The 25,638-nt window shown below is 49.5% G+C and overlaps 1 protein-coding gene and 1 pseudogene across 7 annotated transcripts in view; one reads left to right on the top strand and one right to left on the bottom strand.

The window, feature by feature from the left end:
- Positions 1-14,879, bottom strand: part of ST14 (ST14 transmembrane serine protease matriptase) — a 41,437-nt gene extending 26,558 nt beyond the window's left edge. The window contains exons 1-3 of one of the 7 annotated variants that reach the window (XM_036860350.1): positions 13,956-14,069; positions 13,550-13,625; positions 13,371-13,449 (exon numbers count right to left, since the gene is read on the bottom strand). Coding sequence is in view for 3 of the 7 variants with exons in the window: in XM_036860347.1 (XP_036716242.1) it covers positions 13,956-14,036 (81 nt within the window). In the remaining 4 variants the exon portion in view is untranslated. Of the gene's footprint in view, positions 1-13,370; positions 13,453-13,549; positions 13,626-13,955; positions 14,202-14,831 lie in introns of those variants that run through there. The other 6 variants (XM_036860349.1, XM_036860351.1, XM_036860352.1 and 3 more) reach the window with 6 other exon arrangements.
- Positions 14,880-15,561: 682 nt separating this feature from the next.
- LOC118898999 lies at positions 15,562-16,314 on the top strand (annotated as a pseudogene).
- The last annotated feature ends 9,324 nt before the right edge of the window (positions 16,315-25,638 follow it).

Here is a 25,638-nt window from a genome sequence, read left to right on the forward strand (position 1 = left end):
TGGCCCCCGGGAGCAGGTGGCAGGGAGCTCCCATCCGTTCGGGCTTAACTGAAAACGTAACCTTCTCCCTACACATAACCGTCTCTCTACAGGCTGCAGAGCCAACAGAAGAGGGAGGATGCTGGTGCCTGCCTCCGCCTGTCCTCTCTTTCGTAAAAGTAACACATTTACAGGTGCACATACAAAACACAGTGTTGTAAAGCAGGTGCTGGCCTACCACAAACAGAGAGAGGCCATGCAACTCTCATGGCCTCTTCTCCCCGGCCAGCTCGAGTTAGATCTTGGCTCAAGGCCAGCTCAGACAAGAGAGCAAGGGATGACTTCCTGGAGGACAGACAGGCATCAGGGGTGCACACAGAGGGAAGCCCCAAAGGGACAAAGGGGGAGAACCCAAGGGGTGGGGTGCAGGGGCAACTCAGATCACCACCATCCCCACCCAACTTCCTGGAGGGATAGAGGGAGTACCGTCCAAAAATCCAGGAGGGGAGACGTATAAGCCCTGGAAAATATCGTATTTTCTGCTGGTTTAAGCACACTAGTGCAAATGACGCATATCCTCCCCAAGGTCAGTGGTTGTCCAAAAAAACTAATTTATAGAAGGTAAAAAGGAAAAGGCATATTTTATTTGATGCTATAGGAAAAACCTTTGTGGTCACCCTACTCCTGTTAAGTACGAAACTCACCAGGGCTGAAAGCTAAATGCTTAGCAAGCAAAACTGTGTTCAAGTCAACCACAGAATCCTCATGCTGGCGAGGACCCTTTACCTGGTTCCCCAAGCGCACACTGATGGCCTGGCACCAGCCACTCGCTCACCAGGGCCCGCTCTCCCACCGGCTCCAGGGACCAGCAGATCCAAAGCCGGAAGGTGGCATTGGCAGCTGAGTGCAGTCCTCATGGGAGAAAAGATACTGGTAAGTGTTCACGTTAATAAATAGCAAAAACAATACTAACGATCTAAAAGTCTGCACAAGATTTCAGTCAAAGCAGACGGAGAAGAAATAAATCTTCATGCCAGGCTCTCTTTTTAAAGACTGTTCCTCATTTGGCCAAGGTTGGGTGTGATTTGCCGGGAAGGCAGGGGATGAAGCTGAAGACTGAAGAGGTGGCCGAGAGTCCTGGGAGGGGCCACGAAAGGCCCTCACGTGACGTCTGGTGATGTGCTTCTGCAGCAGAGGATCAAGGTCAAGGGACAGAGGTGATGTCACTGGCTGGAGACACCGACCTGAGACGAAGACAAGGGTGGCTGGCTTCATGTGCCACGTCCAACTCTGCCGTGGACTGGTGGCAGGCGCTCTCCGCTCACCGGTTCCGTGACTCGGTGTACCCACCACCAGCTGGGGAGGATTTCAATTCCATGATGTCATCCCGCCACCGTGGTCATGAGGACCATAAAATATCCCTGAGATGGTTCAAGCAAGAAAGCACAGTCTCAGCACCTGCAATGGTTTTCCAAGGTGAGGGCCAATTCCACGGCACTTCGAAGATGCTTTTCTTTTCAAGAGGAAAGACAAAGCCAGCATGACTCTCGTGGCCACTCCCCGATGCCAGTTCGAACCAGATCCTGGCCAGAGTCCCCAGAAACTCAGCATGGGCTCAAGGCCACCGGAGACGACAGAGCAAGGAGTGGATTCCAAAACTTTACACTGTATGTGTCATCCCGGGAGATGCTGAGAACAGTACGCGTAGCACTGAGATACCAGGGGTGAAACTGGAGAAAGGCCCCTTCTTCAAGCTGCTGGTGATGAAGGGACCCTGTACTTAGATGGACTCTCTCCAGTTAAGTCAGCACCCACAAAAAAATTCAAGAGGCTGTGGGCAGCGTGCAGCCAATATGCAGGCTCCCAAGGGTGGCGACTTCACCTATCCTGTGGCCACAGCAGTCCTGGCCCAGCGAAATTATGAGCACAGAAAGGACACTTGATTTGCTCATCACAGGACGATCGAAGCAACAAAGGAGAAGGGAAAAGAAACCCATGTCGGAATCCACCCACTCACAAGCCCGGGGCATCTGATCCCAAAAGAAGCCAGATTCTCAAGAAACAGGAAACTCCCATTGATGGTACCACTCCAGCATACTCCAGACTTGCCTAGCCATGAAAAATAACGATAAAAAATAAATAAGAGATGGGACTTCCCTGGTGGTGCAGTGGTTAAGAATCCGCCTGCCAACGCAGGGGACACGGGTTCGATCCCTGGTCCGGGAAGATCCCCCATGCCGCGGAGCAACTAAGCCCGTGTGCCACAACTACTGAGCCTGCGCTCTAGAGCCCGCGAGCCACAACTACTGAGCCCATGTGCCACAACTACTGAAGCCCGCATGCCTAGAGCCCGTGCTCCGCAGCAAGAGAAGCCACCGCAATGAGAAGCCTGCGCACCCCAACGAAGAGTAGCCCCCACTCGCCGCAACTAGAGAAAGCCCACGCACAGCAACGAAGACCCAACACAGTCAAAAAATTAAAAATAAATTATAAATTAAATAAATAAATAAATAAATAAAAGAAGCACAGCGCTTGCTCAGCATCCAGATTCCCCAGCCCCTCCCCCAGGAGATTCCAATGCAGCACGGCAGGAGCAGAGCCCTGGGGTCCGCAAGTCTAACCTGTGTCCCAGGTCATTCTTGAGAACTAGATTGTGAGAATACGCTGCCGCCTACCATTCCCAGGGGGCTGCTGGCCTGGCTCACCCACCCCCCGCCGCAGTGACAGGAGCCAGCTGGGTCGTGTCAGTTTCAGTCAGCCCATTTTAAGCAACCACCTGGGATGCAAGGTATCTGCGCAAGGGGCTGGACTTGGCTTCCGCGCCCAGGACCTCCCCACGATAGGTTATAAGCACCATCCAGAAGTCCCGGAGGCTGCCAGCAGGTTTCTGCAGATACACGCTGCCAGCCAAGGCCGGTCAGCTGGTGATGGACTCCCAAAGCCCTCTGCCTTCTTGTTGCTTGACCTCTCACCCTTGCCCTTCAACCTCGTTACTGTCCTCAGCTGCCGCACCTGAAGAAGGACCTGCCGGAAAATGGGTGAGTCAGCGGGGCCCTAAGGAGGATCCAGAATTACCTGTAGATCTGTGAGTCCGAGGAGAACAGAAAGCTGACCCAGAGCCAATAGCTCCGACTGAAGGAAATAAAATAACCCAAAACTCTGCACACCTGGTCAGAGCGGGACGGAAAGCCCCAGGGGCCTGACTCAGCCAACTGCGGGCACTGTCGGCCCGGGACCCGGTGGTTCTCTGCCAGCCGGCGTCGAGCTCCTGCAGGTTTCATGTCTGTGTCCCCTCCTGATTCCTGGCACTGCTCAAGCCCCCCCCACCCCCGGCCCATACCACTGTGGCACTGGCACCACACCACCTGCAACCAGACTCTGTGGATACAAGCCTCGTCTTTCTTTTATGAGGGGTTGGAGTTGGTGGATTTCCACCCCTTCAACACTGGTCTGGGGGTGCTAACCTTGACCCCAGCCAGGAGGCCCCCAAAGCTGTAAGGAAGCAGGAGGCTGGCGCCATCCTGCCACTGAAAGGCTCTGCTCCTGTCACCACCTCCCAAGCCCAGCCTGTCCCTGAGGACACAGCCCAGGGCCAAGCACCTCCAGGAAGCGTTCAAGGACCACCTTGGTCCACAGTCTTTCTCCCTGGGACCTCACCTCCCTCAGACCCTTGGCATCAATGATACCCCCCAGCCACAGAGGGCAGACAGGCAGTCCTAGGAGGTCAGGCTGCCCCACTTTCCTCTTTGTACTGCTTCCCTACTCCGTACCCTCTTCCCTTGACCTTGCCCAGGGTTAGAACCTGACTGACTGATGGGCTGAAGGACTTCTCTCTTCCTAGCCAGAATCAGGTAGCCTACCCAAGGCAGGTGCCAGGACCCAGGCAACTTTCCAGACCTGTGTCCACGCCTAGAAGGGGAGAGAATGCTCAGTCCACACCCCAGGGATCTGCTGATAGCCCCCCAGGCTCTCTGGTGTCACCCAGCCCGGCCATCTGCTATACCCGATACCGAGGCATCTAAGTTTAGGCCCTCCCGGTCTCACCCTCTCCCAGTCCTCAGTTAAATGCTCCCCCAGGGCACAACCTCTTTTGTAATTCCAACCAGAGAATTCCATCTCAGATGGGATCCAAGATTGTGTAACAGAGCAGCACCCCCAAACCCAGCCAGTCTCTTTGATCCCACAAACTTTGCACCTGCCCTGTCTTTTCTGGCCAGAGACCATCTTCCTGGGGCAGCCACGCCCCTTTCTCCTGCCCCCGTCACCTGACCGGGAGCAAAAGTATCTGCCCGCAGGGGCACAACCACGCAGGTTCCCCCAGAAGCTAAACCGGAAAGAGACTAAACAAGGAACCAAGAAACAAGACTAAGAAACTAAGAAACGAGAAACTAAACAAGAAAGAAACTAAACAAGACAGAGGTGAAGGCAGTACCGTGTAACTTCTTTTCATCCTTCTTCTTGACTTTTCACCAAGCCCACATTCCGATTTCATGCGCTAGTGCTTTTTCTAGCTATTGACATTTTTGTTGAGATCACTGTAAATTCAAATGCAGTTGTAAGAAATAATACCAAGATCCCTTGTACACTTTGCCCAGTTTCCCTCAGTGGTAACATCTCATAAGACTACATTATAACACCACAATATTGATATAACCCACAGATCTGATTCAGAGTTCCCATTTTACTTGTACTCTTTTGTGTGTAACTATTAAGTTCCATAAGATTTAATCACTGGTGTATGTTCCTGTAACTACCAAGAGTCAAGATTCTGAACAGTTCCAACGCAAGGATCCCTCCCACTTCCCTTCTGCCCCCCCAGCCACTAGCCTAAAACTGTCCTTTCAAAAATGTTAGATAATCCCTCGTCCGGGAAGATCCCACATGCCACAGAGCAACTAAGCCCGCACACCACAACTACTGAGCCTGAGCTCTAGAGCCCGTGCTCCGCCACAAGAGAAGCCACCACAATGAGAAGCCCGCGCACGGCAACGAAGAGTAGCCCCCGCTCACTGCAACCAGAGAAAGCTGGCATGCAGCCGCGAAGACCCAACGCAGCCAAAAATAAATAAATAAATAAATAAATAAAATTTTTAAAAAATGTTATATAAATGGATCACCCAGTATAGAATTTTTGGGGATTGCTGCCTTTTTTCACTCAGCAAAATTCCCTGGAGCATCGTGCATCAATGCTTTGCTCCTTTTTATTGCTGAGTAGTATTCCACGGTACCTTTTAGCCTTTTTTAACAGCTGCCTTGCTGGACCCAGGGATCTGAAGAAGTTAGTGGAAACACCCAAAGCACACCAGCCTCCAGGAATTGACTATGTTCAGAAACGCCTCTTCCACCTTTTCAGTAGCTCCCAGGAATGTTCACTCAGCTACAAATCTAGCTGTTTGGGAGAAAGCACTGAATACGCAAACAAGAAAGCCCCGTCGCCAGGGGAGGGCGCCTGGAGGCCCCAATCCACAATTACAACCTGTGCACAGAAGTCAAAGGACGGGAGAGAGGAGAGAACTGTGTCCTTGGGATCGGATTCTTAGAGCCGAAACAGTTTAGATGTCATTGCATCTCCGTCCTCCCAGGGCCACCCTTTCTGGGGCAAAGAGTATTTTCAGTTAGGGCAAGCGTTACAAAGTTCTCCCTTCCCCCCAGGGTGATCGGCATCACAATAGCCCCGCACATTAGCATTGAGACAGAACCAGCCTAATTCCTCCAGCTCAGGGAGGCTCCTGAAATACTCTTCTGGGTCTGCTATTTCTCTGGCTAAAATGCTCAACTCAACGGTTCAAAGTGTTTTCTGAACCTCTGGCCATCTGCACAGCAGCAACATTCCCGTTCAGACATGGAACCCAGAATTCAACAGCATAATCCAAACAGGGCCTGCCCAGCAAGGTCCCCATGAGGGCTGTTCGTCAATTTCCTCCCTTATTCCGCCATCACTCTGTTTCCATCAATTGTCCAATAACACAGTCAATTAGCACACACAAATAATACAAATAAAATAATAATAATACAGAATGACAGATCCACCTGATGAAAGTTTACACAGCAAGAGCGGTGTTTCAAAGAGTAGGAAATAACATGGAAAAACTCTCTAAGATACACTATTAAATGAAAAAAAAAAAAAAAGTCAAATTGTTGGGCACTTCCCACCCTTCCAGACTCAGCTTAGGTGTCTCCTCTGAGATGCTCCCAAGGAAAGCCCCTGCCCCACCATTTTAGTGGGGTGACATCCTCCAGTTTCCCTGTCACCCCAAACATACCCGCATCCCAGTCTCTCAGTCTCTCAAAGTCAATCATCTGCTCCTTAAGGATGGGGGAGCGGAGAGGGGGCTGCGTCTTGCCCCACAATCTTAGCATGGGTTAAGATTTGTAATGAACGTGTGATGAATTAATTCATTACAACCATGTCTTTAGCTGCACAATAGGAATGACATCATGATTCCATTTGGGGAAGAATACGTGTACACATATATATTAATATCCACATAAGTATTAGTTCATGCATAGAAGACTGTGGGATAATAGAAACTAAACTATTTGTAGGGGTTATAAAACCTGGGGAAGAGAATTTCAGAGGAATTTCACTGTGTGTATTTCTGTATTGCTCAACTTTAAAAAGTCCTTTCCTGGCTTCCCTGGTGGCGCAGTGGTTGAGAGTCTGCCTGCCAATGCAGGGGACACGGGTTCGAGCCCTGGTCTGGGAAGATCCCATATGCCACGGAGCTACTAGGCCCGTGAGCCACAACTACTGAGCCTGCGCGTCTGGAGCCTGTGCTCCGCAACAAGACAGGCCGCGATAGCGAGAGGCCCGCGCACCGCGATGAAGAGTGGCCCCCCCCCTTGCCGCAACTACAGAAAGCCCTCGCGCAGAAACGAAGACCCAACACCCAAAAATAAATAAATAAATAAAATTTTAAAATAATAATAATAAAATAAAAAGTCCTTTCTAACTTTAATAATCAGAAAAAAGAAAGCAACTTTTTTTTAGAAAATATGCATAGGCAATACCAAGTTATTAAAATGTCTCTCTAGGGAATCCCCTGGCGGTCCAGTGGTTAGGACTCCGCATTTTCACTGCTGAGGGCCCGGGTTCAATCCCCGGTCCGGGAACTAAGATCCCGCATGCCTCGTGGGTGCAGCCAAAAACAAACAGTATAAACAAATAAAAATATCAGGGAGGGGGAAAAGTTTTTACTTTACATTTTGGGGAGCCCCATTACATGCCTGGCTTCGTCAGCTCAAAATTCTGGATCTGCTGTGGTGCCCTGTTCGCCCCTCAGACTCCTCACGTCCCTGCTGTGGGAGGATGGAGGCTTTGCGTCTGCTGTCAGGGTGGTGCTCTTACCCCTAAGGCAGCCGGACACAGTGCTATTCTCAGCAGTCTCTCCTGCAGGCAGCCCAGGTCCTTCTGACTCATGATTAAGTCATCCGAGGTATTGGCCTTTCCCTCCCACTAGGGTGTCATCGACAGAGCTGAGAAGCAAACCTCCAAGACTTCATCAGAGTTGTTACTAGATAAGAAATGACACAGGGCTTCGATAGTGGCACAGTGGTTAAGAATCCGCCTGCCAATGCAGGGGACACGGGTTCAAGCCCTGGTCCGGGAAGATCCCACATGCCGCGGAGCAACTAAGCCCATGTGCCGCAACTACTGACATTGCGCTCTAGAGCCCACGAGCCACAACTACTGAGCCTATGTGCCACAACTACTGAAGCCCACGTGCCTAGAGCCCGTGCTGTGCAACAAGAGAAGCCACCGCAATAAGAAGCCCGGGCACCGCAACGAAGAGCATCCTCTGCTCCCCGCAACTAGAGAAAGCCCGCACGCAGCAACGAAGACCCAACGCAGCCAAAAATAAATAAATAAAATAAATCAATTTATAAAAAAAGAAAAAAAAGAAATGACACAGGAGGGAATCAGGGGCAGCCCCGAGGCCACCGCCCCAAAGGACTTGGATGCACGAGGGGACCCTCGTAGGCCCAGCTGCTCAGCCAGACACCACCCTCCAGACCAGACTCTCCTCCAGTCCCTGGCCCTCCAGCGTGACCATCAGATAGGAGGCTGATATGCCTTCCAGAATATAAACAGTACATGTACAGGAACACACTAGATAAAACCCATGCATGTGGCAAAGACTGGAAAGAGTCATGCAAAACGTAAACAACCTGATGAGTCCCATTATGATTTTTAGTTGTGTGTGTAGTAAAAACAAAGCTACATTTTTCAAAGCCTGTTGAAATCCCATCTCCAGCCAGTCTCCTGGTCTATCAGGTGAGTAACCTCATCAAGAGGAGAAACCAGACGAGTTTGGTGTGAGAGGTCTTTAGTGGATTCATGTTGGCACCTGGTTCTCAGTACTCTGTTGAACGATGTGTCCTAGGATTTTGCTGGGGATGTGCATCAATCACCCTGTCTCCGGAATACAACTGTACAATGGCTTTGTGGTTAAGGCTATAAGCTTTGAAGTTGCACAGATCTAGGTTTGAACTCTTGCTGTGCCTCTGCCTTTGGGCCATTATGCAAGCCCTCTGAATCTCAGTGCTGTCATCCGTAAACTAGGCGTTTTTCGCGTATAGTTGCTGTGAGGATAAAGAAAGAGAATAAATTGAAGTCCTCATATTTAGTGATGGGTAGCAATGATTGTCATCATATTCTTCTCCATCTTTTCACCATCATCACCACCAACTCAGAGAGACAAAGGATCCAAGATTCTGACTGGTTAGCCAACTATCACAAGGGTTCTAAAGGTTCTGTTGCTAAGCCTGGACAGAATAAGCACATTCTGAAAATATGAGATTCCAAGACAGAATTTTCATAGGAATCTGCTTCTAGAAAAGTTCTTAGTGGGACTTCCCTGGTGGCTCAGTGGTTAAGACTCCACGCTCCCAATGCAGGGGGCCCGGGTTCAATCCCTGGTCAGGGAAATAGATCCCACATGCTGCAACTAAAGATCCCGCGTGCCACAACTAAGACCCGGTGCAACCAAATAAATAAATAAATTTTTTTTTTAAAAAAAGAAAAAAAATTTCTTAGCAAAGAAAAAAGGGCAATTACTGCCCATGAGCTCTGAGCAAACCCCAAATACCCTTCTCACCTCTGCCAGCCAGGGTGAGAATTCCATGAGAATCTTGGAAGTTCCCATTTCCCATTTCTGTACTACCAAATGGTTATTATAAATGTGCTAAGCCCCAGGCATTTCAGAAAATCCCAAGTAGAGAAAATCCATTTTCTTACGAAATCAAACCAACTCTTACCCTTAGTAATTCTTCCCTTCCTGAGCCCACTGCGCTGCCAGCCCTGCCTTGCACTGCAGCAGTCCAAGTAGAATATAGTGAAGCCAGACGGCCTGAGTTCAAATCCTGATCTCAACACTGTTTCGCTCTGACCTTAGGCAAGTTACTTAGCCTCTCTGTGCTACACTTTCCTCACCTATAAAAGGATAATAATAGTCTTACTCTAAGAGGTACAACACCAATACACGGTACATGCTCAATAAACCCAGCAATGATTATCAGTATTCTAAACGCTCCAGTAGTAGCCAGTGAGCAAGGTCAGAAGCCACATCTTTGGGACCTGGGCTCCTTGGGGGCTCGTCACACCCTCACTCCTCTTCCAAGAACAGACTTTCTCTCTTAGGAGAGACAGGAGCCAACAGCCTGGGCAGAACCACAGGCCAGAGAACGAGCTGGCAGCAGGGGACTCCAGAACCACGGCGGCCACGGGCCGCAGCTAGCAGTGAGAGACCCGGGTTGGGAAGCCTGTGGTGAGATGCGCCCTCACCAAGGAGCCGGCTCTGGACAGACCCACGCCCGAGTGATTCCCAGGGGTAGCAGGTGACGTGGGCTTCCTCCTTGGGCAGCTGTCAAGCTAGTGTTGTCTTCTCTTACCCTCAGTTTTCCCGTGTCCTAAACGAGGGCCACAGATTTCCAAGTCCTCCCAGGACCAAGGTGGAGGGAAGGGTGTTATAAGGCCCGCAGGCTTCCTGTCCATTCACAGCACCCAGGTCTCTGTCTTAGTTCCCACTGCTTACCAGCGCCCCTGCTCTCTCCTCACCCCTGCACACAGCTCCCAGCACAGGGCCTTCCCCTTCCGGAGAGGCCAGCACAGGCTCAAAGAACCGAGAAAGGAAGAAGTGCTTAAGTTCTGTTTTGTGTGGTAGGAGGGAGAAAGGGATGTGTAGCCGGTCTTAGCACCCATTTCCCTTTCACAGGAGGACCTTCCTCACAGAGGCCAAGTAAAGGGAGAGAAATGGAAACTGAAGAGGGTTTGCATGGCTGGGATGCTGTTCCCCAGCACCCCTCGAAGACACTCCCTGTGCTCAGCAGGTAGGCCGCACACCTGCGCAATTAGCATCCTGACAACCTGGGTTCTCAGCCTCTTCCCATGCATCCTGCTGATTCGACATCACCTTACAGTTTGTCTTGAGGCTTTTCCAACTCAGAAATTCAAACTGTGTGATTTGTACACCAGGCTGCAACTCACGAAGGGCTTTCATGTAAGGTATCCCCTTTAATCTTTGCAAAAAACCTGTAACATATATATCATCTCCATTTTATAGCCACAGAAACTGAGGCATAGAGAGATTAGGTAACATCTCTGAGATCACCTGGCGGGAAAGCGGCAGCACCAGGTCTTGGCTCCACGTTGGATACTCCTGTCACCACATCACAGATGGCTCTGGCCACAATTCACCCACCCTGGCCCTTCGAGCCTGGGTTAGACATCCCTCCTAAGTGGCCCGCGGGCTTCTCCAGAACCCAGTCCTTATCACGCAGAACTCAACTCCCTGAAGGCAGGGACTGTGTGACTGGGCTCTTTCTCAGGGCTATTGCCCAGCACCTGTCACATGCTCCATCGGTGGGCACCTAATAAATAGCTATTATGTGGATGAGTGAATGTTTGACCAATTAACAAAGAGATGAGACTCTGAATAGCCAGAGCTGCACAGCCTGGCCCCTACGACCTCTGATTTTGATCCCACCACATCTGACTTCTCAATCCTGGTCTCTGCTTGCCGAGGAGATACTGAGTCTTACCCAGGGCAATGCTGACTTGAGGAGGAACCAAGAGCTCCTTCGAAGCAGCTTCCTAGCCACCATCAAAGGTTCAGCAGGGGCCAGGACACCCGGTGAGGCAGGCTTCCCACTTCTCATTAACAGCCACAAGAACTGGCATCTGTGCCCCTGCTCTCATGCAGGCAGGGCTCACACAGTCCCCAGACACAACACATACATCAGGGCTCCGGAGACGATGGGGAACACAGAGGTGGCCACTTCCCACTAAACAGGAACAGGTAGAAGTGGGGCAGGGGCCAGAGTCATCAGCCTTGGGAAGGGGGCAGCCAGGTACAAGCACCATCAAACAGAATCCTTCTCCAGCCACGCAGGGATGGAAGAGGCCAGGAGCAAGGAACTCAAAAGCAGCAGTGCCCCCGTGAGGCCCAGCAGGACCCAGCCAGGCCCTGCTAATGCCAAGGACAAACCCAGGGACAGCAGCTGCCCCTCCCAGTCAGAAGACGAGTCAAGGGAGAGCCTGCAGACCCTGACTGCAAACACCGCAGGGTGACCCAGAGGCTGAGAGCTCTGGGAAAGCACCGAGTGGAGGGGCACATTTGAAGACTTCCTGGAGAGACAGACAGGAGCTCTGGGCACAGCAGGCTACTTCCTCCAGGACAGTGAGTCACGTTTAATGTTCGCACACAACTCTCAGCGTGGCTCTCAAGAGGGGAAGCTCCTTAAGGGAAACAACCACATCTTTTTTTTTTTCTCTCTCTCTTAATATCTTTTTTTTTTTTTAAACATCTTTATTGAAGTATAATTGCTTCACAATGGTGTGTTAGTTTCTGCTTTATAACAAAGTGAATCAGCTACACATATACACACGTTCCCATATCTCCTCCCTCCCGCATCTCCCTCCCTCCCACCCTCCCCATCATCAAAAAATCTACAAACAATAAATGCTGGAGAGGGTGTGGAGAAAAGGGAACACTCTTGCACTGTTGGTGGGAATGTAAATTGATACAGCCACTATGGAGAACAGTATGGAGGTTCCTTAAAAAACTAAAAATAGAACTACCATACGACCCAGCAATCCCGCTACTGGGCATATACCCTGAGAAAACCATAATTCAAAAAGAGTCATGTACCAAAATGTTCATTGCAGCTCTATTTACAATAGCCAGGACATGGAAGAAACAACCATATCTTATTTGTCTTTGAGAGCCCAGCTCAGGACGTGGTACAGACTGGGTTCAATGGAGCTTGGCAGGAGAAAAGACAGAGTGACCCATGTGGGGGAAAACGGCAGAAACGGAGTGGAAGGAAGAGCCCAGAGGAGAATGGATGAGCTTCACGGCAGGTGAGAAATGAGCAGGGACCAAGGGGGAAGGAAGCGAGGGCTGACGGGTGGCAGCTCCGTGGGAGCTCAGAGGACGGTGTGCAGCGCGGGCGGTGAGAGGCGAATCCAGGAAGACCCAGCTCTCCCAGTGTCAGCAGGAGACAGTCCCAGGAAGGGGAGTGAGGAAGAACAAGTGACGTGGAGGGAGGGAAGAAAAACAGTCCTGAAATAACAAACACCAAACAGCAGGCCCTCTGCTGAGGAGGCAGGAGTCGAGAGCCCCAATAGGCAATTATCAGGGATTCACAAACATGGCAATTACGGAAAGGAAACAGAAGCCACAGAAGACAGCCACCCAGCTGCATCCACCTCCCGCAGGGCAGACACTCAGTGGGAACACAGACCTCAGCCTCCAGACTGCTGCTGAGTCCACACTTCCTTCCGCAAAGGGGGTGGAAAAGTGGAGAAGACAAGAGTGCCCAGCCTCAGTTGCTATTTGTGGTTCAGGGAACCACGGCAGCCCCAGAATCTGGCCTTCTGCAAGCTCCCTCAGTCAGGATGCCACTTGGAGAAAGGGACTGATTAGAGAGACCTCCAAAATCTGGCCTGGCATGGGAGCAACGGCTGTAGTGCGGGGTAGCAGAGGAGCTTACTGACCCCAGGATCCCGGGGGGAAGGCAGAGGCGGACCATCCGTCGCTCCCTCCTGAAACAGCCCCCGCCTCTCAGCGCCCACTCAGCGTGCGGGCCTTCCAGGACACCGGGGTCCCCGCTGGCAGAGAGGTGGAGCCCTGGCTGCTAGTTTTGCCTGGGCACTGCCACCTAGGTGCAGCCATCAATAAAGCAGCTAACAACCCATTCCCGCCTCTCTACGGTAAGACAATGTTCGTTTTTAAGATCTTTTAAGATGTCCTTGTTCTTTCTGCCAAACGAGAGCTTCCTGCTTCAGTGTCTCCAAAAAGCTCAAGACGCAGGTTCTCATATCTTGTCCCACAGAGTTACCTTCCCAAAGGGCTCCATCCCCCCCTCGGAGAAGCCCAAGCAAGCCCCACCTTGGAGTCCTAAGCTCCAGGCTCCATGGCAACCGAAGCTCTGGTCTCCCAGTTGCCCTCTGCACAGGTCCTCTACTGCCTTCTGACCAGCAAGACAAAAACAAATTCCTGCAGAAGCGGAGGACGCTAGGACTCCAAAGCCCCCTGGAAACATCCCTTCCCCGGCCCGAATCACCCACTCAGAGCCTGCGCCGCTGCTTCCTTTCCCGATGTGCACGGACAGCGCGGAGTTCTTCAGGGACCGAGATGAGCCCCCTTCCAGGCCAGCGAAAGGCCCGAGGGGCAGGAGGGCCGGGACAGGGGACCGCCGGAACCGGGGCGGGCGCCGCGAGGCTGGAACCGAAGGTCCGGCCGGGAGCCCGCCGAGCAGGAAATTCCACCTGTCGGGTCGGCGCCGCGGCCACAAACCGGCAGCGTAGCGGCTCCCTTGGCCGAGAGGAGCGCGGTGCTGCCCGCCCCCCGGCACCCCCGGCCCCCAGCCCCCGGGCCCGCCGGCCCCCGGCCCCCCCAGGCCCCCGGCCGCGGACCCCCGCGCGTCCCGCCCCGAAGGCGCCCGCGCCGCTCGCGCCGCCCGCGCTCGCCCACCTCCGGCCGCGAGGTGTACTTGAGTCCCGCGCCGAGGCCCCCGGAGCCGCCTGTGCCCCTGCGCGCCCGCTCGCTCTTCATGGTCCCGGACGCCGTGCGGCTCAGGCCATCGCCGCGGGGCCGGGGCGCGGGGTGGGCCTGGTTCCGGTCTCAGGCCCAGCGCTCCGGCCGCAGAGGCTCTGCCGGGCCCTTCCTGTCGCGCACAGGTAGTTTCAGGGTGTGGCTCCCGGGCCGCCCCGCCCGCCGCGCCGCCGCACCCTCCCGGGCCCGGGCCCTCCCTCTCCCCCCTCCCCCCTCCCTCTCCCCCCTCCCCCCTCCCTCTCCCCCTCCCCCCTCCCTCTCCCCCTCCCCCCTCCCCCCCGCTCCCCTTCCCCTCCCCCCTCCCCCACCCCCATCCCGCCGGGCTCGGGACCGCCTCCTCCCCTCGGGAAGCGGGAAAGCGAGGCCACCGCCTGAAAGTGGTGGAAGGGCTGGTGGCCACCTGACTGGGGGTGGCCCTCGGTCCGCGCTGTGCCTCCGCACGGAACAGGCGGGCGGGAAGGACCGAACAACAACTGCGAAACTTAATCCCTCCCCCCCGCCCTCCTCCTCGAGTAGAAGTGGCCCTTCCCGCTGGAAGACGACCTCCCCGCCGCCTCCTAGAGGCCCACCTTGGTTTCTTTCCCTCCCTCCCCCCTGCATCTTCAATCTCTCCCCACCTTGCTTCACATCCAGGTCTCAGTTATAACCCCTCCAAACCCAAACAACACCCAGAACCGCCCCTGGCCCAGCCTCCGGCTCTGGCCGCCGCCCTCCTCTCGCTCCAGGCCAGCAGCTGCCTCTTCTGCCGCTAGGAGTCCAGCTCCCCCTGAGTTCCTCAACCCAGTGCCCTCTTACCTGTCCCCAGCCTCCCTCACCCATTTGCAGCATCCGATACCGATTGATCCCGTCCTCAAATGCCCGCCTTCCCTGGATTCCGGTCCTACCTTCTGGCCCCTAAATGTCAAGGTTCCCAAAGCTCTCTCTCTTCAGCCTCCTCCTTTTTTTCTCTACACTTTCTTGGCAACTCATCTTGTGGCTTCAAGTAAGTAAATCTGCCTTCCTAGCATTGGCATCATGAAGGAGTGCCACTTCGGCGTTCACAATTGCTTGGGAACTTCTCCATTTGTGTTCTACTGGTGTTACAGAGTCAACAAATATCATTGGGCACATATTATATGCTGAGTACTGTTCTGGGTGCTGGGAAACAAGAGCAAACAAAATAAAAACCCCTGCTGTGCATCAGCAAGCCCTGAACTTCCTTCCCAGCCTTGCCATCTTGCACTGTTTTCTCCATTTATAATATTACTGTTCTCCTAGGCTCAAAACCGTGGAATCGCCTTTGACTCTGCATCCCCCTTGCATCTCATACCTAATTCGTTCCAGACCTGAGCAAGTCTTTCTCTTCAGTAGCTGATGTGTACCACCTCTCTTTCCTCCCCATTCAGAAGACCCCACTTCAAGCTCTTATCACCCTTTGCCTGGATTAGTATAAGAAGCAAATGGAGAATGTGCCCACCTTGTCCATGGAGAGAGGCTGAGGTGGCCAAGCTCTGGCCCGAGGCCCCGGGGCGCCAGGGCAGCGAAGATGTCGGCTTTGTTAGTCGGGGCCACTGTGCAGGCTGTGAGCCAGAGGAAGCTGCAGCCCACCCGGGCCACCCTCACCCTGATCCCATCAGCAGTAAACAAGATAGAACGACTTCTGAAAGATAAGCCTGAACACGTAGGTGTGAAAGTTGGTGTCCAAACCAAGGGTCGTAATGGCCTTTGCTACCTGCTAGAATATACGAAGACAGGGAAACTCTGACTAGGAGGTCGTTCAAGATGGTGTCAGCATGTTCATCGAGAAGAAAGCACAGTGTATACGTCTAGAAACAGAAATGGACTGTGTTGAAGACAAATGATCCAGTGAGCTTGTGTTCAACAACCCACACATCAGGGCTTCCCTGGTGGCGCAGTGGTTAAGAATCCGCCTGCCAATGCAGGGGACGCGGGTTCGATCTCTGGTCCGGGAAGATCCCACACGCCGCGGAGCAACTAAGTCCGTGCGCCACAGCTACTGAGCCCACACGCCACAACTACTGAAGCCCGCGCGCCTAGAGCCCCTGCTCCGCAACAAGAGAAGCCACCGCAATGAGAAGCCTGCGCACAGCAAGGAAGACCCAGAGCAGCCAAAAACAAATAAATAAAAATAAATAAATTTATTTAAAAAAAAAAAACAAACCTCAAAGGAACATGTGCCTGTGGAGAAAGCATTAACGTTAGACTTCTCAGGACTACTCGGGCTGTAGGCCCCAGGAGAGTTGTGGAAGCTCTAGGGCTTATTGAAGAAATCATGTGACTGTCACGTGCTTAAGGTTTGTAATGCCTGGCTGCCTTACAAGGAAAGTAAAGTGGTGCGTTTAGAAAAAATAATAATAATAAGCAACTGGCTCTCCTGCCTCCAGTTTGCCACCCTCTGACCTCTCCGGCACACGGCAATCAGGTTACTCATCCTAAACCACAGCTCCTGTAAAACCTGCAGTGTCTCCTGGATCAAATCCAACTTCCTTGCCTGGCTCTCACAGCATGACCTGTCTTCCTTTGCAAACTTGCCTCCCGGCACTCCTACTAGGACCCCTTTTCTGCAGCCAGACTTCCCCACATTTGCACCTTTCCTAAAGCTTCTCACCCGCTGGGAAGCCCTTCCCCTTCACAAGCATCTCTGCACATTGGGACAAAGTCGCTTGCACAACACTAGTCATTCATGTTCTTCATCGAGTATTTCCAGCTCTCTGCCTTCTGGGCACAGGCTAGGATGTGAAGTTAGGTGTGGCCCTGTGGCTAACTGTGGGCAGGGAAGTGGCAAATGGCAAATGATACACACCTCCTCCAGGTAGGAGCATGAAGAGGCAATGCACGATCCCCATGCCTTCTCTCCCTGGCTAGGCGATCCTGGAAGCACACGCTGAGATAAGACAAGACCCCTATTACCCTGCAGCCCTAGGTGGCTGCAGTGAGCAGAGACTTTTGCTGATGTGCATTTGATATGTAGCATCAATGAGAAGTAAGCTTTTGGGATGTTAAGCTACTGAGAGTCGAGGTTTGTTTGTTATTGCAGCAAGTCTAGCCCATCCAGATTGATACACTACTTTCTCCATGAGGTTTTCCTTCCCTCTAAACCAGAACTAGGTCTGTTTATACCTATACTACGGAATTTATCACCTTTTCTTTGCATTTCTGTCAACGTCTTATGCACCTTTGAGTCCTCAGAGCCTAGCACACTGACTGGCACTATCCCTTGATTAAATAGAAAATGAGTCTGCCTCTTCCATCATATGAAGCATTCCAAAGCTAAATAGGAGATACCAGACAATAATTTTCTGCGTATTGTGACAAAATCACCTACGGAATTTTGTAGGTACTACCTTGGTACCACAGTCACCAATGACACAATACCCTTCAATTAGTGTAGATGATGGAATGTAAGCTGGATCCAAAGTAACATAAAGGAGAGGCATTCATGGCACTAAAACCTGCTGCCCTGCTACAAAAGGAGTGTCTCATATCATCTCCCAGGTTCCTGGAGCATCCTCTTTTATCTCATGGAGCTGTAAATGCCTTGCATGTAGAAGGCACTCAGTGCTGTCATTTGAATGCAAAACACATGCCGTGCATTTACTGCGATTGCAGACTAGGAGGAGGTGATGCAGGCCAAGACCCTCCCCCGACATTGTGTCACGTCAGCTTACTGAGTGCACACCAAGCGTGTGACAGAGGAAGAAGTATAACCACATGTCCTGACATTAAACCCATGACATGTGAGGTCAGTGATTTTATTCCTAAATTGTAAGTGAAGAAACCCAAGAGCAGAAGCCCGAGCTTCTTTTTTTGTTTGTTTGTTTGTTTTTAATATTTATTTATTTTGGCTGCGCCGGGTCTTAGTTGCGGGCATGCGAACTCTTAGTTGTGGCATGCGTGCGGGATCTAGTTCCCCGACCAGGGATCGAACCCGGCCCCCCTGCATTGGGAGCGCGGAGTCTTAGCCACTGGACCGCCAGGGAAGTCCCGTGAGCTTCGTAATATGCTGACATGCTTGTCAGCTTCATGGCCTCATTCTTCCCTGCAACCACATTTAGAGAGCTCTTATGTGGACCAGGAAAATCAAAACGCCCTGGAGTGCAAGCTCTAATTGAGGAGAGTACCAGATTCTGGAAGAACTGAGGAAGGAGAAATTAACTATGCCTGTGAAAGCTCCACAGAAGTGGCATTTCAGCTGAATTTGGATTTCACCGAGAGGAGGAGAAAAGGGGTGGGGGTGGGGGGTGATGTGGGAAAGATGCCAGGCAGATGCAGTATTGCTGTCAAGGCCAGGGGCGTGGGTGGGCGTCATGCAGGGGGGAAGGCAGAATTTCCTCGTGACCACTAAACAACTGGTATTTAGAAAGTGCATGTTTACCTTCCACTGGGGAGTAGGTGTCAGGTATACAAATCTTGTTCTAGAAGATTAAGATACATTCACGGATGACGGCTCCCTCACTGGTTCACCCTGCTCTCCGCTCATTCCAAACCTCTCCCACACCGCTTGTCTGCGGACGGGTCCTCGCGGGAGCGGGATTTGCCTGCAGGCCTGGAGTGATCTGCTCCGCCTGGGTTTGCTCCCCTTCTCACCAACTTGGGCAGCAGCAGAGCTTGGTGACTTTAAACTTGGGCTGGGTCTGCCTGACGCGGCCACAATCGCCCCCATGTCATCGCCAGTCGAAGCCAGTGTCTTTCAGCCTGTGGTCAGTCCACTAAGTGGCTCTGGCCCCAAGGACATTGGGGCAGTCGGAGTGGCCTTCTGAGGGGCCCCCAGCGGACAGAGTCCTGGGGTCAAGAAGAGAAGGACTTCCCCGGGGGATGGTAGCTTGGGAGTGGGAGTGTTTGTGGGGGAAGAGAAAGATGATGATGGAGGCCCTGTGAGTTGGTCATCACAGCAAACTACATGGACCTCAGGCTGACATCCGAGTTTGAGTCTGGATTTACCCCCTAGGAGTGTGAGAACCTGGCCATATCCTTTAGGCTGTCTGCTGTTGGGTTTCTTCACTTACAATTTAGGAATAAAAGCACTAAGCTCACATGTCATGGGTATAATGTCAGGACATGTGGTTACACTTCTTCCTCTGTCACACGCTTGGTGTGCACTCAGTAAGCTGACGTGACACAATGTCAGGGGGAGGGTCTTGGACTGCATCACCTCCTCCTAGTCTGCAATCGCAGTAAATGCACGGCATGTGCTTTGCATTCAAATGACAGCACTGAGTGCCTTCTACGTGCAAGGCATTCACAGCTCCATGAGATAAAAGAGGATGCTCCAGGAACCTGGGAGATGATATGAAACACTCCTTTTGTAGCAGGGCAGCAGGTTTTAGTGCCATGAGTGCCTCTTCTTTATGTTACTTCGAATCTGGCCATCTTAGTAATAATAGCTTCAACGTCCATTTAGTGAAACAATTCTAAAGGCATCACTGACTTTCTTTATCCCACCCACCCACAAACAACAAATCTGTCAGTTCTACCCCCAAAATATATTTGGAATCTGTCTACTCCTTTTTTTCCTACTGCATCTCACTATTCCCAGCCACCATGTAGTCCTCCCCGGACTACACATCACCTCCTGAAGCCCTGCCTTCTTCCACTCAGCTCCACTCCAATCTGCTGTGATTACAGATACATGGCACTGCATCACCCGTCTTTCAAAACACAAAGTTCCTGAAGGCAAGGATCAGTATCTGCTGCTTCCCCAGCTCACACGCCAGAAATGCTTGTTAAATTATTTTAAAACTAAATGAATAAGTGAAAATGTTTTCTGGTTTTCCATTATCACTTAAAACTTTTTATTGTTAAATGCAACGCAAAGATAGAAAACAGCATAAAGAAAATTCACAGCTTACTGGGTTATTCTAAAGCAACACCTTATCATCACCACTGGAACTTTGTCAACACAGCCCAACCCTGACCCCTCCATGTGCCCGTCCCCAGACAACCCCAATTCCCCCGAGTAGCAGGGCTGTGGACCTCTATGGGGATTACTTGCTCATTTTTCTTACATGGTTTTTATCATCCAGGCCTGAATCTCTGCACATCATTGTTTAGCTTTGGCCTGCTTTTTGTTTGTCTGTTTTGTTCCCAACATGTCTTTTAGGTGTCTTTTAATCTAGAGGTTCCCTTTTTTCTTCCTTTACACTTGTTCTTCCTTTACAATTTATTTACTGAAGAAATCAGACTATTTGTCCTGCAGACTTCCCACAGTGAGGATTTTGTGGACTGTATCTTCAAACTGTTGTCTCTTTAGTGAGTTCCCTTGTGCTCTGTATTTCCTACAAATTGTTGTATTTAGAGGTTTAATCAGATGAATGTTTGATTGTTTTTTGGAGGGAAGATTCTTCATAGGTGGTGGTATGTTTTTCAACGTGAGGCCTACGTCTGGCTGTCTTGTTTTGTTTTGCTAGTTCCGTGCTTAGATTCTAAATTCAGGAAATGTGAACGGTAACATTTCAATTTATCATCCCTTGTTTATTTACATGCTGGAATACTTCCATATAGAGAAATTTCTCATCTATGTGGTTAGCCGGTAGTGATGTTTGTACACGAAGGAAAGAGTAAAGGCCTGAATCTCTCCCTCTGTTGAGTAGTTTTCAAAATAGTCAGCTTTCTAGCATCTTCCAAAGGGAACAGTTGGTGTTTGTTTGCTTGTTTTTGTATTATTATGAATTCTTGGATTTAAATGTATTGATATGTTTTGGTTCATTGCCATTTGTATGCTATTGATGTTCAAACTCTGCCCTCTGTGACCAGCAGGGATGTCTTCAAGTTGGTTCTGACTCTTTTTTTTTTTTTTAATATTTATTTATTTATTTATTTTGGCTGCACCAGGTCTTAGTTGCAGCATGCAGGATCTTTTTAGTTGCGGCACGTGGACTTCTTAGTTGTGGCATGCGGGATCTTGTTCCCCGACAGGGCATTGAACCCGGGCCCCCTGCATTGGGAGCGCAGAGTCTCTTACCCACTGGACCAGCAGGGAAGTCCTGGTTCTGACTCTTTTTTGACCCAGTCCTACTCATCTTTGATCATTCTTTGCTTTCTGGTCAGATGTTTCACGTTCACCTTGTACATTCCCTGCCCACACATGCATCAGCCATTTCTTCAAGAAGCCCCATTGTCGTTTACTGAGAAACAGCATTTCAAGACAATCAACTGCTCACAAGAAGTGTTTATTACCACTGAGTTGGTCGTTTTTTCTGGGGCTTTTTTTTTTCTTTTTTGGCTATGCCATGCAGCTTGTGGGATCTCAGTTCCCCGACCAGGGCCATGGCAGTGAAAGCCTGGAATCCTAACCACTAGGCCACAAGGGAACTCCCGTTTCTGGGGCTTTTGAAGGACAAAGCTAGGAATTTTTTTAAAAGAGATAAAATATCCAACAAATTCACATTGATTTTTCTGATTCAAATGTAGGACCCCAGGGTAGTACTGACTGTAACATCTTGTATCTGTATTTTCCTTTTCCCACACTGAGGGTCCTTCTCATGTCACTGGGTTTTTTTTTAGTCTTATCTCCTTTATTAAGTGAAGGCAACAGGTACAATTTTCTCATGAGAGTTCAGTGAATCTGCCCTTAATGGAGTTTTTGTCAACTTGCCGGCTCACAAACAACAGAATGCTCTAGCTGATTTGAGCAAAAAAAGAGGAAATTATTAAAAGATTCTTAGGAAGTTCATAGAATCTCTGGGAGGGCCAGAGAGGCAAGAAGGGAAGAAACAGAGCCAGGAACAAGGCCAGCCATACCACAGGGCTGCCTGGGAAGCCTCACTGCCCCTGTCCCAGGGAGACACCACTACAGCTTATCCCAGTGAGACTGACCCTGGACGCCAGTCACGCTACCCTGCTGCCCGGAAGCTGCACGTTCTGTTGTCGCTATAACCAGAGAGTGGCCTGTGGGGTCTCTTTGTTCCCTCTTGAGTGAGTCTCTTGTGAGTACATCTCATTGGTGACTCTAAGTGACACCTGTGCCCTCCCCACAAGCCAGCTGAAAAGTCCAGTTCTGTTCCTGCCTTGGGTAGACAGGACACATAATATGGAAATCCTGCCAACATAACAGGGCGGCCCCCAAAACACCCTGGTGTCCATGGACGGTGCAAATGCAGACGCTCTGAGCTGGTAGTCTCGGAGCCTGTCTGGATATGTATTTTATTACCTGGGCCTACTTACCTGCTTCTCTGCTGCGCATCATTGAGAATTTCTGCCCTGTCCACATCATCAGCATATCCAAGTTCATCCTTTCTTTCATCTGATATTTGTAGCTACCCCCTGACCCATGGTGCTGCATGGGGCCTATTTATTATTTGTTTTATTTATTTAAATTAATTAATTAATGATTTTTTACATTAATTTTTATTGGAGTATAGTTGCTTTACAATGTTGTGTTGGCTTCTACTGCACAGCAAAATGAATCAGCCATACATATACATATATCCCCTTCCTTTTGGACCTCCCTCCCATGTATAGGCCACCACAGTGCATTAAGTAGGGTTCCCTTGCTATACAGTATGTTCCCATCAGTTTTATACATAGTATCAATAGTGTATGTATCATATTTTATTTTATACAGAGTATCAGTAGTGTGTATGTGTCAATCCCAATCTCCCACTTCCTCCCACCCACCCCTTTCCCCCTTGGTATCCATACATTTGTTCTCTACATCTGTGTCTCTATTTCCGCTTTGCAACATGGGCTTTTTAAAAACCAAAGTACCTGATACATTTGTTTACATTCTGAGTCCAGTGTTCATTCACCAGGTGAAAGGAAGTTTTAATCAAATAATGTAAATAAATGTGTGTTTTACAAGATTCTTGCAGCTACACTCTTCACTCCACAGAACAAGAAAATGACAAGATTGATGTTTTTACTCCTAGTACAAACTCTTCAATGGCCACATTATTGGGTAAAAAATATTATCTTCTGATAAGAAGTTGGTAAAAAAGTTTTATTTTTATCTGGCCATGTGGCTTGCAGGATCCTAGTTCCCCGACCAGGGATTGAACCCAGGCCCTCGGCAGTGAAAATGAGGAGTCCCAACCACTGGACCACTAGGGAACTCCCAAAAACTATTAAATTATCAAGACCATGGACTTACATCACACATTAATAATGTCCATTTACAACGTACATTAATAATGACGTTACTCACTCTAACTGTATGTTGGGTCTGGCGGCACTGACAAATATTATGAGGCCAACATGATTAATGACACTTAAAAACTAAATGTCCAGCACATGAAGACAAGCCACTACAATTTTTTCAGTACCTAAAGTCAGGCAATACTCAATTTTGTAATTTACAAAATTTCATTTAGGAATGATAAATATACGGCTTGAGGTTCTTAATTAAATGCCAAAGACAAAAAGCCATAAACCATCGTAGAATCACCTTGTCCTGCCACAGTAAAAAGGGCTGAAATAATACACAAAAGCAACATGGAAGCAGTATAATCCATGCTTCTGTCAGCAAGTGCTGTCAGAAGGTGACAGCTTTGAAGAAACAAGCAAAAAGCCACATCAGGCTATGGAAGGTGTGGATGAAAGTACAGCTCAGTTTATGGTATAATATTTACCAATTGCTTTAATCACAAAGTACACAAATACTGTTGTTTTATTGAGCCCTATGTACTGGGAGAAGATGTTTTCAACAAATAATACTACCTCACATTCATTGAGCACTTGTCTACACTGGGCACTGGTGTAGCTTTAGCATCTTTCCCTGTGGCCACTCACTCCTAACCCAACAACCTAAGTGCTATCAATCACCACCCCCATTTCTTCAGATGGAGAAACTAAGGCACAGAGCAGTTAGACAACCTCCTCAAGGTCACCCAGCCAGTAGGTGGCCAAATTAGGAAAAGAATCAGGTAGTTTGGCTTCAGAATTCCCACTTGTAACATGATAGCTGCCTTTTAAATTTTATTTGTATTTTATGGGAAAGAATGTAGTATGAAAAATCTCGGAAAATGTAATGCTGATGGATTGGCTGCTTTGGTTGGAGTAACAAAATATTTCCAGATAAAGTTTGATGCTGGAAATCATAAGTGCACAAAATGCTACCAAATGTCTCCAACCAATGTAGTTATTCTGATTAGAATCAGAATATGAATCTTCACAGTATTTTTAAATAAGATTGGAAGTGACCAAGAAAACAGTTTGTACCTCACAGAGAGATTCATCTTGTGACAAAGTAATTAGAGTTGTTGAACTTAATGACGTTATGCTGTTCCCTGTTTGTTTTTTAAGCTAAAAACACCTTTTCAACTTGCTTTTTCTAAAGAAACCTATGCTATGGAGAAATTTGAAAACCAATGTCTGGAAAGGTTTCCATTAGTAGTTAATTCTGCTGTCAAAAGTGATGCCTCATCTGAAAGACCTATCTGTATACTTAAGCTGGGAAATAGAATTGGTAGATAGGATTGGAAATTTAGTATTGTGCTGTTAACAGGCACAGTCAAGGATGACTTATCCCATTCCAGCCTGTTTTTGCAATTTCCCTCTTCCGGCTTAAAAAAAAACCCAAACTTTATTGAGGTATAATTGATATACAGTAAACTGCACATATTAGAAAGGTACAATCTGATAAGTTTGACACACGTCAGACTTACACACCCCTGAAACCATCACCACAGTCAAGAACTCTTTCAGCTTTGATAGCCATGAAATACAATGAAACAAGCAGACCTTAGAACCTGACTTTCTAATTGCTGTGTTTCAAAGTGTTAGAACACAATTTAAAAATAAGAAGGTGTGTGGGAACGTAACTCTCCACTCCTTAAGCACATAGCAATGTCCTGCCAGAGAGGGGAGAGGAGAGAAACTTCACGGGGGAGAAACTGACAAACACACCACAGGCAGGTTATCAAGGACGACATGGATAGTGACAATCCTGGCGACAGCTTGTCCCCTTGATATGCTGTGATGAACACGGCACTTGGCTGTGGTCTTCATCCCCAGTAACACACAATCCCAGGGTCTTATCATGAGAAGAACACCCAACCAATCCTGGTAGAGGCGCATCCTACACTATGCCTGAGCGGTACGCCTCAAAACCTTCAAAGTCATCAAAAACAGGGAAAGTCTGAGGAACCTCCACAGTCGAGAGGAGTTTAAAGAGACACACCTAAATATGTGATATCCTGGGACAGAAAAAGGACACTGGGTAAAAACTAAGGAAATCTGAAAGGACTATGGACTTTAGTTAGAGAGAGAATGAAAGCAATAATCACTTTGCTTGCACTAAAACTTGTAATGTTTCACTGGACCCAAAAGGCTTTGTACCTTTAGTAAATAAAATTTGGAAAAAAAGTTTCATCTTTCTTATGCTTCCCAAATTTCCATTTATGATAGTACATGCATACAGCTTTTCAATGACTCTCTATAGAGGGCGCAAATTTAAAAGGTTTTACTCTTGGAGGTTGCTGCTCTAATCAGAAAGAGCCACCGACTCCAGCATTTTAAGTTCGATCAGACCTGGGTTAAGTTGGCCTGAGAACTCCTCAAGATTCCTCAAGAAGTCATGCCCCATCCATTTCAAGGATTCTAGAAAAACGTTTTTTATTTGGTTAGGTCCTGTCCCCTTCCCTGGATACCTGGGCAATTCCCTGAG

This window comes from Balaenoptera musculus, chromosome 8, assembly GCF_009873245.2.
Source record: "Balaenoptera musculus isolate JJ_BM4_2016_0621 chromosome 8, mBalMus1.pri.v3, whole genome shotgun sequence".
Classification (NCBI taxonomy): domain Eukaryota; kingdom Metazoa; phylum Chordata; class Mammalia; order Artiodactyla; family Balaenopteridae; genus Balaenoptera; species Balaenoptera musculus.